Source organism: Periplaneta americana, chromosome 12 (assembly GCF_040183065.1).
Source record: "Periplaneta americana isolate PAMFEO1 chromosome 12, P.americana_PAMFEO1_priV1, whole genome shotgun sequence".
In the NCBI taxonomy this organism is placed as follows: Eukaryota; Metazoa; Arthropoda; class Insecta; order Blattodea; family Blattidae; genus Periplaneta; species Periplaneta americana.
In genome coordinates this window covers 47286627-47302669 of record NC_091128.1, presented here as the reverse complement: position 1 = coordinate 47302669, position 16043 = coordinate 47286627, and the positions used below count along the sequence as shown (strand labels likewise).

The 16043-nt window shown below is 33.4% G+C and overlaps 1 protein-coding gene across 2 annotated transcripts in view; it reads right to left on the bottom strand.

Annotated features, from left to right (window-relative positions):
• Window positions 1-4804: 4804 nt before the first annotated feature.
• Tsp5D (Tetraspanin 5D) overlaps window positions 4805-16043 on the bottom strand; it is a 281290-nt gene continuing 270051 nt past the window's right edge. For both annotated transcript variants that reach the window (XM_069841262.1, XM_069841263.1), the window contains exon 7: window positions 4805-7767. In XM_069841262.1, the coding sequence (XP_069697363.1) occupies window positions 7675-7767 (93 nt within the window). In that variant the 3' untranslated portion in view covers window positions 4805-7674. The remainder of the gene's footprint in view (window positions 7768-16043) is intronic.

The following is a 16043-nucleotide window of genomic DNA, read 5'->3' as shown; positions in this document are numbered from 1 at the left end:
CTGTAACCACTACAGGTTGCCATCGACAAAGAGTACCACGATACAACAGAGTAATAGCCTTGAGGCTTAGTGATAAATTGTTGTTAGAGTGAAAAATAAACAATTTGAATTATATTGAAACACATGATGTTAAACGAAGTAACGTGAAGGAGATGCGAATTAGTCATGGTCCATATGTATGATGCCTGAAAATAGCTATTGAGCCTTTGAGTGCTGCAATTGTTAGATCTCTTAAAATATTTTTATGCAGGCCAAAAGATTTACAGAAGTCGACTAGGAACCGGGGTATGGTCCCACGGGCTCCTATCATTAGTCCCGTAATGACGATGGAATGACAGCCAATATGTCCGGAATTAAAACAAAATACGACTACTAAAAACTGAATTCTTCAAACTTGAGTTATTCACCATTGTTAAAGTGGAACCAATTCATTTCATGGTGTATAAGTTCAGTATAATGTTCGATAGTGGTTGTCTTTGCCAGAGTATGGTACTCTCTGGTTTTGCTTTGATCTGCATTGTAATATTATCCTGGAACTTTACATTGTGCAACAAACGTTCAGGTTGTTGCCCACGAAAAACAAAGTCTTATTTCTCAACAGAGTTAGAACAGAATGGTCAGGTGGAACTTTGAAAGTCTTTTGTTCACGAGGTATTAGAAATATATCGACTTGGAGAAATGGGCAGTACTTTTGCAATAATTTTGTTTCGAGAAGATGCGGTTTAACAGATATGTTGTGATTTCCCATTTTAATGATTATTGCATTCTTGCTTCAGATTTTTTAAAAATAGAGACTTTGAGATTGATAATGATAAGTTGTCTGACCAATATCAAGAACTGAAAATATTTATAAGTGTTCACAGTGACAACTTTTTTAATGGGAAATGGATTCTCAGTGAAATGAATTCTTTATTCAATTTAAGAATATGGACTGTATTTTCGAACTTCGGAAATGTGTGAATTTTATTTTTCATTGTCTGGTTCCAATTCAAGTGTTGGAAGAGCGTTTCCGGTGAGGAGTATGTAGTGATTAAATAATAGAAAAATATTGTTACCCACCTCTGAGAAGGGAATACTACAGTACTTCTACAGCAGAGTCTACAACTTTAAAAACATTACATTTTCATATTATCTTAAAAAAATCCGGTTCTACTTAAACAAATTTCAGCATATAAAATAATCCAAGACAGAAAATGAAAAATAAAAGAAAGCATGGGCTGTAATACTTTTTCCACGAAATGTTTTGTAAAAAACTAAAATACTAACATGAAAAAAAAGTTCCTGCAAGTATTTATATGCTTCCATTACTATCCAGAATGAAACTTAATACTTTGAACAATTCTATGAAGATATGGAACATGTAATGCTCATAACTTGCATAATATTCGAAAATGTTATATTATATATAATTTTTGCATAGAGAATTGAGATATATTGCCAGATCACAACACAAAAGCAAAAATATATCTTACATAAGATTTAATTGTACAAAATAGTGCCATTATATGGGAACATTGTGGAATTGTCCACTGCTTCCCTTTTTAGTACGAGTCCCTTCTTTTTCACCCTTCTGCCTTCCAAAGGCATTTCAGTATCTACATAGTCACCCTATATAAAAATTATCAGACTATAAAAATTATTACAAACATGTGAAGTTGTGGCAATTATTCCTCAAACAATTCAAATAATAGTACATTATGCAACGAGCCTATAATGAAAGTAATTAAGAAGCGAGTATTGATATTTATGAAACGAGCGCAAGCGAGTTTCATAATTTTCATACGAGCTTCTTAATTACCATTATAGGCGAGTTTCATACAACTTTTTATGCTCGACCATATTTCTAACTTGATATTATTAATTTTCTTTGTATCTGACCTTGGCCAATGTCCCGTATGTTGTGAGATGTGCGCAGACGCGAAAGTACCGGTATTGATTTTTTCCGAGGAACAGATGTTCACATTGACCTTGCTAGGCCATAAGAACCTACAGAGATAACATTAAAATTAAATTAGACATAGAAAAACGAGATGACAAATTGAATTTATTTGAATATTATTTACAATTAACGCTAATTATTATAGTAACAGAATATAACCTTCTGCGACAGTATTGGATTTCCAGCCTCCGTGACTTTTCGCTAATTATCTTTCGATTGCATATCCGAGAATAATCGATACTTGCGGTTTTTATAACGGTAGAAAGCTGACCTGTCATTGGCTGAACAGTTGTAACCTGAGTCGTCATTGGCTGAAAGACCTGACCTTTAATGATTAGGTGTACTTTAATGACATACATTAAAGGTCTGCTACCAGGTGCATAAATACTACATTTTGGCATGGTCGAGCATAAAATCATTAACGCTTCTTTATACAGGAATAATCTGGGAAGTTGAGACCAGGTCTCAGGGACTACTGTACTTCTAGAGAAGTAACCACTTCGACTACTCTACAGTCACAAAGAAATATTGGTTGTAGAAAGTAACAGAACATGGCTTTTCACTTCCAGAAAAGTAACAGCTAGTACTTTTGGTTCATTTTTATGCGTAGATTAAGAATATGATGTTTAAATTTGCTATATTTGTCTCTGATTCAATTCCTAACTAGAGAGTGAAACTGCTTCACTAACACTACAAAGAGGAAATGAAATGTTATCCTGCTAACAATAGTTCGTGGTGGTATCAGGGGTCTACATTTAATGCAATTTATGTAAATTTAAAATATTTGTGATTTCGTACTTCAGTTCCTTTCTATTTGGTATCATAGCATCTATAATTCCTAGTACAAATGTAATCTTCATCTTACAATGTTTGGTGACGTATACACGTCCGTTGATGTGACATATTAATGAATTTAAATACTATTATAGTCACAATCATGCCATGGTATGAAAGAAAAATTTAACAACCTCGAGCGGGAATCGAACCTGCGACTTTCTGTTCTCCGGTCAGGTGCTCTACCACTGAGCTATCGAGTTCGTTTCACGCCAAAGGCTTGGAATTATCCTTTCATACTGGCAACTCGATTCCCGCTCGAGGTTGTGAAATTTTTCTTTCATACCATGGCATGATTGTGACTATAATAGTATTTAAATTCATTAATATGTCACATCAACGGACGTGTATACGTCACCAAACATTGTAAGATGAAGATTACATTTGTAAAGTTTCTTTCAACCCATAAGCAGTGCTGACTAGATCAGACGTTATGGACAGTACTCTATAATAGAGTCGCCAGTATGAAAGTATAATTCCAAGCCTTAGGCGTGAGACGAACTCGATAGCTCAGTGGTAGAGCGCCTGACTGGAGAACAGGAAGTCGCAGGTTCGATTCCCGCTCGAGGTTGTGAAATTTTTCTTTCATACCATGGCATGATTGTGATTATAATAGTATTTAAATTCATTATAATTCCTAGTCTTATTGTGTACGGTACATTTGCAACAACTGAGTCTTATTGTGCTTATCGCTCCTATTCTGTGAATGATTGGATAGTCGAACGGCTGTGCTCTTATACAAGTACAAGTTGTATTGAGAACTTAACCTGGGTTATGGTATGGGAATTAATGATGGCGAAATGAGTCAGAGGTCCAACGCCGAAAGCAATCCAGAAATTCTGCTTGAATTTATTGAGGGAAAGCCCAGGAAAAAATCCCAACCAGGATTTGAACCCAGGCCCGCTTATTCACGGTCAGAAATGCTAACTGTTCTTTCTTTTATTAAACTGTATAGGCTACAAATTGGTAATTTATGATACGAGTAATAAAAGAATTTGAGAAACAACTCACTTCAATGTTACAAATTCAATTAAAAAATTTGTATTTGGAGCTTGATGCAACAACTTTACTAACTTTTTTTCTTCTGCTATGAAGCATAAGAATTCCACACAACTAAATTATTTCAAATTTTCCCTGATACAAAGTTCAGCTTCTACTACTTTCACACTTAAAGTGATTTCTATCTTCATTCCATATGATTGTTTAGTCAATTGTCCGAAGCCATGTTAACCTCAAAATATTTACAGTTTTCTAACACTGGTCAAATGTTCATCTCTCATAAATGAAGAAACCACTTCATTTAACAAGCACAGTTCATCATAGAGTGTCTCTTCATCCAGTTGAAGTCCTAGTTTTTGTCCAACACTTAAAATATTTTCCACTTTTGGTATCGAACCGTTAAGTTTTAAGGCTGCAATAAACTTGAAAATATCCATGTCTTTAACTGCTCTGAGTAAAAGACTGAAATGTCCCACGAAATATAGAAAGACCCCTTCTAACTTATTTGATGAAAGCTCTTATTAAAAGTCTTCAAACGCATTTGATAAAATTACCAACCACAAATAGGGCTGCTAAAGGATTGATATTGGCTTTTAGCTGTATGTTGAGACCCGCCAAAATTTCCAGTTGAGCCAATGAAATACCAGCTAGTTGACAACCGTACTTTTAACTGAATAAAAATATTTTCTTTTAATCTGGACCCAACATTTCTATTAACATTTTTCAGTTAGCAGAATTAATTTGCATAAAAACCAGGTAATATTGCTAGTGAAGAATGACAAATTTTTAATATCTCTAGTATAATAATTTTACATTTTTAAAATGCAGTGAACATCAAATGAAACATTATGAATTTATAATACTTTCAATACAGCATTGTTTATTCTGGTCAAAGCCTCACCAACAATAATCAAAATTATAATGTATTTTAGTATATCAGTTTGAGTTTATTAATAAATTACGGGGAAAATCTATAGAGACAAGCTTTAGAATTTACAAATAGATATAGCTCATAAGAAAATAGTAAGTTCATTAAGTTTTCTTCCAATATTTAATAAAGATTCTCAACATAAAATTACACACAATCAAACATCAGCAATATTATTTCCTGAACATAAAGAAAACGCACCATACACTAGCTGCATTTGGAATGTGAAATACTCAACAAATTTGTTTTGGAACGTATTACAGTTGTTTACAATGAAATCACTACACAAAATAATACAATGTAACAAATCAAAATATTAAGAAATTTACAACATATGAAAAGAAATAAAACATACTGTGATATAATTTATAGCTGTGAATAAGTTATATTCAAAACTAGACGTACCGATATATACTTTTTTTTTTGAGGATTGTACTTTCCATTCACGGTAATTGCAACAGATCTTCTAAATATAATGTTTCAAGCATATATATATATATATATATATATATATATATTACTCAAAATAGAAGCCTCGATTCTTCACATAGAGTATTCAAATATAAACAACATATTTCTCAGGTCACTAAATCTGCAAACTTCGCATACTATTCTTGTAACAAAAATGTCCTATTCATTTGTACCACCTCTGAATAATTAAATATTACAATGATTTTTTTAAAGGTGTACCGGTAAGGTTATAAAAGAGACTATCTACTAAGAATCACAATTTATATTAGTAATGTCAGTGCTTCTGGGTATAGTACCTGTTTTCTTCTTTCACAGAGGTACGGTATTTTTTAAAGGCTCTACAACCATTGTGGGACCCTAGTCTATTGTAGGGTACTTCAAAGATATTCTCGTAACCTAACATTAAACATATACAATGCGGATCTCCCTAGACGTGTGGTCAGCACGATGGAGCACCATCACAGACAGAACAGGATATCATAACCCAAGGAACACACACCTGTTCCCGTGAAATGAAGATGCATTTCTTCATTAACCACACAAGGAATCGAATCCATGCTCTTTGGTCAGGAAGCACGTAGGCCACCGTTGATCCATTATGGAGCATCACTGCATCATATTAGCTTACAAAAATTGCTACTCTGGGCACCACATATTAAAAAGAACTGCGTTTCTCTACGTGGAAGTGGTTGAAAAATGATAGCAGTTTAATTTAGTACCCATTTTGTAATAAAAGCAACGTTTTATTGTCTCAAAATTCGGAATACTGTAATTAGATTAATCGCATAAAATTAATTTTGTATGACTATAATCCTCATATTAGCCTGTATTATTTATTACATAATGCATAATTGAGATTTAGTAGCTAATTCCTTTCTCGTTACTTTGCAAAAATAAAATTCTATCCTTGACTCCATTTAATCAATCTTGTGATTCCAATGTTGAATTCTTCACTCATGTTCCGTAAGACAGACCCACTACCACTTCTTACAAATTTTCCATTCACAGTTGCTCTATTGAATTATGGTTTATTTACACTATATCAAATGTAGTTGATAAAATTATTGTCAAAAGTAAAATGTAAATTATGATAGTTGCCATTCTTTCCGACATAATTAGTTGTAAGAAAACAAAGATACAACACATATTATAATATTTTGGTTAAGCAGTACAATATAAATAAATAAATTTGTATTATAAAAATGATAACAAAACAGTGTTTCTTATAATGATGAAAGACAAGTTCAATTCAACTAAAACAGATGTTTTTTCAAATGAAATTAAGATAAATGTTATTTTAACAATTTTAGTGTTTCTCGAGACATTACCACCCTTTCTAAGACTGAAATTAAGTCTTATACAGGGTATTGGCATGCAATGGAATGACATCGTATGAAGTTATAAATTATTTTACATAATGCATCATATGCCATACATTTTGCTTCACCTATTTTCACTATAAAATTATATTTTATCAGAAAAAAATTACAGATATACAGAAAAATATTTCTCACAATTTTAACAGCTTCATCAGGAAGCAAAAGTAACAAAAACATGAACCGAAGATTGTCCGTTCGTGATGTAAGCAAGAATAATACTATGTACTTAAAAATGTTCCTATCTCATACAACGCAAGTTTCTTTCTTCATTTACATCGACAATGAATAGAAACAAAAAAATCTTATGAAAATAATTTTCGAGCCAATCACAAAAAAGAACCAGCATGCAATCTGTCGAGAAGAGATTCGTTTATGTTTTTCCTATAATTCTACTGTATTAATGAACTAAAGCTAATTACTACTTTTTATTTATTTCGTAAAATATTTGCAAAGAAATATCCATAGCCTACTTTATATAACTTACTGCAGTTTCACGTTTCGTAATGCACTATAAATGTACACACATAATTCTGCGTTTCTAAATATATATAAATTATATATCAGTATCTTACAAGATTTCAAGAATCCTAAAGATTAAGGATATAAGGTACATATACATTTTCTTCTTGAAGTTTGTTTTCTTGAAATCATTATTAATACAAGGCACCTGAATCTGGAGTCTCAAATTTCTGACTTAATAATTGTCCTCTAAATCCATCAATAAAAGGCATGAAAACAAGAATATATGTATGAAAAATAGTACAGAAAAGAAACAAGAAAATAACTGAATACAAAATAGGAATATTTTTCTTAGGCCAATTCTAAACAGTTAACTCCTCCCCACTTGTGAAGAGTTTCGCCACAGTCATAGCGAATGTGTCTTATTTATAGACTAGAGCATAACTTTTATATGATCTCCTAGTCTTTGTGCGTCTTGACATTTGTAATATTCAAAAGAAAATCTCTCTTCTGCAACTTCAACTACTTCTTAATGTCAATGGAAATTTTCCTCCACTTCGATCTGCCTACCACAGTCTCACATAAATATACTGGCTTATTGTAGTCTTCGAGACTTCTCACAAGGGCTGGCAACGACGGTAGTACTCGTCGCCTTCCCTCAATAGTCATGTGGTCGGATCATACGACTTGTAGGTGTGAGAGGTTCGCTTATGTCTGACTGTGCAGAACAGCAGCATTGATGATATGAGTCCGAACAGCTGAAACAATAAGATGCATTCCATTCTTACTTAATTGTATATAGGCCTTCTGTAAATTGAATGGTAGTCTGTATAGCTCTACTGATGAATTGTATATGCTGTAAATTGAATGGTAGTCTGTATAGCTCAACTGATGAATTGTATATGCTGTAAATTGAATGGTAGTCTGTATAGCTCAACTGATGAATTGTATATGCTGTAAATTGAATGGTAGTCTGTATAGCTCAGTTGATGAATTGTATATGCTGTAAATTGAATGGTAGTCTGTATAGCTCAACTGATGAATTGTATATGCTGTAAATTGAATGGTAGTCTGTATAGCTCAATTGATGAATTGTATATGCTGTAAATTGAATGGTAGTCTGTATAGCTCAACTGATGAATTGTATATGCTGTAAATTGAATGGTAGTCTGTATAGCTCAATTGATGAATTGTATACGCTGTAAATTGAATGGTAGTCTGTATAGCTCAACTGATGAATTGTATATGCTGTAAATTGAATGGTAGTCTGTATAGCTCAATTGATGAATTGTATATGCTGTAAATTGAATGGTAGTCTGTATAGCTCAGTTGATGAATTGTATATGCTGTAAATTGAATGGTAGTCTGTATAGCTCAACTGATGAATTGTATATGCTGTAAATTGAATGGTAGTCTGTATAGCTCAGTTGATGAATTGTATATGCTGTAAATTGAATGGTAGTCTGTATAGCTCAACTGATGAATTGTATATGCTGTAAATTGAATGGTAGTCTGTATAGCTCAGTTGATGAATTGTATATGCTGTAAATTGAATGGTAGTCTGTATAGCTCAACTGATGAATTGTATATGCTGTAAATTGAATGGTAGTCTGTATAGCTCAACTGATGAATTGTATATGCTGTAAATTGAATGGTAGTCTGTATAGCTCAACTGATGAATTGTATATGCTGTAAATTGAATGGTAGTCTGTATAGCTCAACTGATGAATTTTATATTAATTGTACAAATTTGTATAGCTTAAAGAAAGTATGTTGTAAATTGAATTAATCTGCTTACTTTGTATTGTATATATTTGTATAGTTTTGGCCGATGAATTTTATTGATAAATTGTTTGTGTTTGTAATTTGAAGCAGTTTGCATGATATGTATTATCAATTTCTGTATATCACAACTGATTGAATTGTTTATGCCTTAAATTAAATTAACTTACTTGTTTTGTATTATACATATAGCTCAACTGATGAATGATCGCTCATGTTTGTAAATTTAATAATCTGATTGGCTATGTACTGTATATTTTTAGTAGAGCCATCGATGTAGCTCAGTCGGCAGACTCACTGGGCTGCTGATCCGGAGCTGCGTTCGGGCTTGGGTTGGATCCCCCTTTGGTCTCATTGAATGGTTTCTTCCGAGGTTTTCCCCAGCTGTGGGACTGAAGCCGGATGGTCTATGGCGAGTCCTCGGCATCAGCCCCTTTGATTTGATTACCCTCCTTTGATTTGATTACCTGGTTGGGTTTTTCCGAGGTTTTCCCCGACCAAAAGGCAAATGCCAGGTAATCATTTGGTGAATCCTCGGACCTCACTTCATCTCACTACATCTAGCCAAAATATTGTAAAACATTGCACAAAATTATAAAAATTGTAGAAAATTACTAAATTGTAAAACTGTAAAAATTGTAATTGTAATATTGTAAAATTTTTACTTGTTCCACATCTTAAAGCTTCATTGCTCATGTAAGATCTATGGAATAAAATAAATGAATGAATGAATGAATATTAAGATTAAAATTATTTAGTTAAACTACATTTTTTATTTTCAGATAAGGATTCTAAGAGAGAGATAAATTTAACGTGAATTATGACTCTGTAGTTTCTCTTTAACCATGTACTTATTCCAGAAGACACCTGAACAAACTTTTTTTTTTACATACACAAGGACTGGGGCTTAAGTCATGAAGTCATGGCAACTATTTTTTTTTTGGTAAGAATAAGGGCGGAGTTCGAAATTTTGAAATATACAAATGAAAGAGCAATGCAGTGATGAATTCAGAGGGTGGTCCGGGAGGAACCCCCCCCCTCCCCCCACCGATTCCAGCATGTCCCCCAGGAGACTTCAGACATTTTAGTTAAAGTATAATTTACACAATATTTTATTTCGATTTGATATCACTTTTTAGTAAGTAAAATAAATTCTGTTTTGTAGATTTTCAGGTAGTTGTTTCCTTTAAGGTTTTTTTTTTTTTTGGAGGAGATTTTAGAAAAGGCTAGTTGGCGACGCAATTTGCATGGCTGAGTCTACCTCTGATCTTGATTGAATTAAATTTAAACAATCTGAATTTTCAGTCTTGATTGTTACTGTTAAACAAGGCAGCTGTGCTGTGTTTTATTGGCGTAGTTTTCAGTGTTACTTTTGTCTACTAAAATGGTTCTAGCATATAAAGTAAATATAGTAAATATTTCACCATATGATGCCGAAACAACTGAAATTGTTTACTTCATTTTTCAGTTTACTGACCAATTCTCTGCTTGTTTAAATAGACATTTTAGTTAATGTATAGATATATTCTGAATGTTACCTACGGTAGTTCATATAAGCTATTATAATGGTATTACAGTTGGTAGATCAAAGTCCCTGCTAATGTCTAATGTAAGTATAATCAACTAGGTTGTGGCCAGAATTATGGGTCCAGCAATATAGCCACTCAACCACTGTTTGTTTATGTATTCATATATACAAACAATTTCATTGACATAATGATTCGATAGGTACGTATATAATAACAATATATATATATATATATATATATATATATATATATATATATATGTGTGTGTGTGTGTGTATCTGGTTCCGTCTATTACTTATCTTTATTATTTGATAATAAGTCATTACATTATGACCTAATCATGCAATCTATTAGTAGAGCCCAGGGGGGAGAGGGACAAATTTTTCACCATAAATGTCATCATCATGTCCCATGTTAAATGGTTAATGCTAAATGAACGTATGTATTTAACATATCTGGTTCTTAAGAATGTAATGATTATAAATATTGCACGCTGAAATAAATATTATGTTTCCTGTACTGGAATCTGAATATTAAATTGTAATGTAGAATGCATTTATCTGTAGTCTACAGTAAATCTGTTAAAACAATACAGACCTTACAGTAAGAATCCTGATATTAAAAATTAGTGGCTCTACCATAACGTCACCATGTGCTCTCCCAGTTGTAAATTAAATTGACCAGATTTTATTTATATATTATTTTAATGTACCGAAGTACATATGATATTTCCATGCAGATATTCTGCGTCATCATACGATGAAAGAGTAATGGAACGGAGAAAAATTCTCTCCGGCGCCGGGATGTGAACCTGGGTTTTCAGCTCTACGTGCTGATGCTTTATCCACTAAGCCACACCGGATACCCACCCCGGCATGGACAGAATCGTCTCAGAATTTTTCTCCGTTCCATTACTCTTTCATCGTATGATGATGCAGAATATCTGCATGGAAATATCATATGTACTTCGGTACATTAAAATAATATATATGATATGCGTAAATCACTTTGTGAATTAAGACGGCGCTTATTCCGTCAGATCCCGGCCAACTAGTCACTCATAACGAGTGCACCTCAGCACATGTGTGGACTTCAGTTCTACGTTCATAGACATCTATGATGTAGTGCAGAGGGCGGCCACTAGAGGGAACCCAAGAGTTGGAACTTAAAATGAGACGATTCTGTCCGACGCCGGGGTGGGTATCTGGTGTGGCTTAGTGGATAAAGCATCAGCATGTAGAGCTGAAAACCCGGTTCATATCCCGGTGCTGGAGAGAATTTTTCTCTGTTCCATTACTCTTTCATCGTAAGATTTTATTTAGTTTTGATTTTTTTTCAATTTGCGTCCCCTTTCCTTCACTCTCTCTTCAGGACTGACACTTGTAAGAATGTGTCAATATGAGCTGGTCACATTTTCACTGTGGACTTTTCGTGTCATACAGTATTACTGTTTTACACTGAATATTCGGTTTGGGTTGATGCAGACGTTGGGGAGCAAATAGAGATATTATTTATTTAATGGCGGTTTACAGTTACAGAGATACAGAAAAACGAAAACTCCAAAAAGTACCACCATTTGCCATCCAATGGTGTCATTATAGTATACTGTACCAAAACTGTTTAGAATAGTTACCCTAGTGTATGAACCTTCCACCAGGCTGCACAATTGAACAGTGTATGTCAACAAAATATGTGAAAATGTAGCGTGGTGGAGGTGCAGAAATAAATCCGAAATTGTCACTCCAGTCCTGGACATGAATAAAGATTTACCGCCAATTTAAAAGAAAGCATAGTTCCATTCCAGCCAGTTCTTTAGCCAGTTTCTTTATGAGATACTCTGAGTGAAGTAGAATCTTACTATTAAGTGGCAGAGTGACATCTACAAGTTTTAATTAACATGAATTATACATATCTTATCAGTTGAGTGACCAACAAAGTAGTTTTATATGAATTAGACTAGACGGCAGTTCAGAAGGTGGTCAGCTGCTATATGCGCCGTAGCATTTCTGGTATGTGACGTCACAAGCTTGTACAGTAGAACCAATCAAATCAGTCTATAACAAGTAGTTCCCGAGTTCGTTTGTTCACGTGTGAGTGTTTCAATACACTGAATAAGTAAAACTAACATTTACTGTGTATGTGTAAGATAAATAAATAGAAGAAGAGACTGTAAGAAGACAAGTATTGCACAGGCAGGCACGGAAAATATTGTTTAAGGTGTATAATTATTTTGAAGACGTTGACGAGCAGAGCGGTGCCGGCCATCTTGATGCTGACTGCAACGTTGCCAACGTGCAAGAAATGACTGCAGAAGTATGTGGTGTGGGATTGAGAACCATGCAAAGAATATTGTTAGTGAAGAAAAGAGGATTTCTTTGGTATCATGCTTACAATAATCAACGGCTAAGGTCATTATTGTCTTTTGATAATTTAAATTCTTTCCTGTGCTATTTGTATTACATGTGCGCGTGAAGTACGATGTGGCAATGTTGTACGCTGCCTTGCTCTATCTGTCTCTCTCGATGCAAACGCTAGCAGATTACCACCTTCCGAATTGCCGTCGACTCTAGTTATGAGTGAAGATGATCTTTCAAACTTATTTATTTATTTATTTATTTATTTATTTATTTATTTATTTATTTATCTATCTATTTATGTCCATAACAGGGCAAAGCCCCATTTACAATAGACAGTACAGATAAAAAAACATATTGCATACAACACGAAAAAAGAGGTAAAACAGATACAAGTGTAATTACAAATTAAAAATGGAAAAGAGAAGAAAAAAAAACAGATACCACCTAAATAAAAAAGAACAGATACAGATATAAATGAAAAACACCAAATAAAAACAAATCAAAAAGAGCCAAGTACAGATATCACAGCCAAAAATGCAAAATGTAGGCGTAGCAATAATTGGCAAATTGCAGAGCAAATACAACACCATGTTAATAAATTCAATATACAGCACTACACTTCAAGCCCAATAGGCTCAATTAATTTATTAAAAAAACTTACCAACACAGAACAATTTTTCAAGTAATGCTTTAGATAACTTTTTCTTGTACATATTGTATGATAACGAAAAATCTAAATCCTGTTGATTTGATAGATGATTGTATGTTCGAAGCATTAATAAAAGTGGAAATATTTTATGAGATAGTGTTTTTGTTGTCTGTAAATAAAAGAGAGATCGCTTTCTCAAATTTGATTTACCAATATTGAAACTATTTAGCTGTAGAAGATCAGGGTTGTCTATTAAGCCATTTATGATTTTGAACAAATACATTTGTTGTGCTCTTATCCTGCGACTACTGAGAGATGGTACATTAAATTCAACCAGCATGGATTCATAAGATTGGAATATGTTGTAACATCAATGTTTTTTCATATATAGGAGTTTTAGGATTTTATTCTGTACTCTCTCTAGAATGACCGAGTGCGAGTGATAGTGAGGATTCCAAACTATAGATGTATACTCGAATTTACTTCGTATTAAACTATTATATATTTTTAAGACAGTTTCAACATTCCTGAAATCTTTTGAGTTCCTGTAGATGAAACCTACCAGTTTTAAGGGTCTATTCGCAATTGCTTTTATATGTGTTAAAAAGGATAGGTCACGAGAGATTACCACTCCTAAATCATTTACTGGAGTGACCCTTTCTAATTTTGTGTTATTTATGCTATACGTGTAATCCAGAGAGTTAATATTACGAGTGAAGTTAATGTGTGAGCATTTTTTAATATTAAAGTTGAGTTTGTTAACAATGCCAGTAAGGGTTGTGGTTCGAAATGAGTGAAATAAAACATTTACGAAATAAAGCTTTATGGTAAGAGGACAGAATTTTAGCAAAGGAGTTATTCTCCAAAAACCAGAAATTACCGTATATGTGAGTTTTTATCTCCTGATTATTAAGCTATGTTTTAAAGAATTCTTATTTTTTGTGCCCCACTTGATTCCAAGCTCAAAATCGCCTCTGACTTTACTACAACAATTTCAACCAAGAATAAGACCTAATGAAGTACCTACTAGGTTTTACACTATCTTGCACAGATTTATTTCTTGTACTATTTAAAATTCCATAATCATTTCATAATTTGACAGAAGGAACCTAATGTGTTAACCTCTCATTATTACATTAAAAGAACATCCAATTTTTGACAAAGTTATGGAAGAGAATTAAATAACACCTACAAGTTACTTATCGTGTTAAATAAATCCTCTGTAGCTCTGCAATTGAGGGGCGTTTTCACAAAACTCGTTATCTACATTTTTTTCGATTTTGAGGTTTTAACGTATCCTTATGTTTTTGGGTCAGGAGAATCCAATGGTGCTATCAGAATTAAGCTAAAGTTGGTAAATATATCAGTAAATTGATGTTGAAATTAAAGAGATTTTTCAAAACTCGGTATCTACATTTGGCGAATTTTTACAAAACTTGTTATCATTAAATAAATGTTATATTACTTATTTTTCACTTGGTGGCCACGCTGGCTATATAATACTTTGTATACAGTTTTCTTTCAATATTAGACCAGTTTGTACTGCTTCAGGATGCATTTAAATCTCAACATTCTGTAGATTGTTGCTCAGCAGAACAAGGTTAAATAATATTCAAGAAAAATGAGTGAATGTGTGTCACTCAGTGCAAGAGATTCCAAGAGGCGCAAGAGGCGTTGAAGTGAACAAGAAATTCTACCTAAATATTAAAGGAATGTTGATTCTGGTGATTTACCAAATGTCACTTGTGTTCACGATCTTGACATCGAGAGCAAAAAGGTAAATAAGCTTTACTCCGTGTGTGATTTATGTTAAAATGACTTGATACACTTCAGACAAAATTTTTATAACAATGATACAAAGTTGAAGCAGGATAGGTTTCTAATCAAGTACATAACAGTTGCAAGTCCTGCAAGGCGAACTATCGCTAAAGAGGAGAAGAAGAGAAACAGATCTGTGACGATTTGCTACCATGTAACAGATGAAGATGTATCATGAGTGTTTCAAAGGACAGATTACAACGTCTGGCTAGAAAATATGTAATCACAGGACAATTAATTATTCCAAACGAAAATCGTGGTGGTCGGCGAAAGAATGAAAGGGTTGAAGAGCAGACAGATCAGATTAAAAGAAACATTTTGAAATACAAATGTAGCAAGGGACACTATTCCCGACGAGATAACTGCTGTTCTTTTTTTGTCACCTGAACTGAACTTGATTATGTGAAAACGATACGACAAGTGCATTCGGTTTGGTGGTTTGAGATGTTCTTTGTCTAAATACAAGTATTTCAATCTAGGATTTGGTTATCTTGGGAGGTCACAGATATCTGTTCTACATGTGCACAGTTCTTACTGAAAATTAAAGCTTCCTCTGTTGGATTAAAAAAATGGGAACAGTATTATAGGCTTCACAAAATGAATGCCAATTTTTTTTTTTTTTTTTCAAATATTAAAATCGACTATCTGTTTTGACTGCCAGCAAAACCAGACACTTCCCAAAAGTCCTGATATAAAGGGTGTTTCATAATTCCTATTACAAACTTCTATGGGTTGTAGAGGGGACTAAGTAGATAAAGTTTTGATTAGGAACCCATGTCCGGAAATGTATCATTTCTATGAAAAATAAGTTTGAAGATCGAATCGATTTCACATCGCCTACTTCACTAGAAACATTGAAGATCTTCCTCAGACTCTACAGGTGTCTCATAAACAAGGTT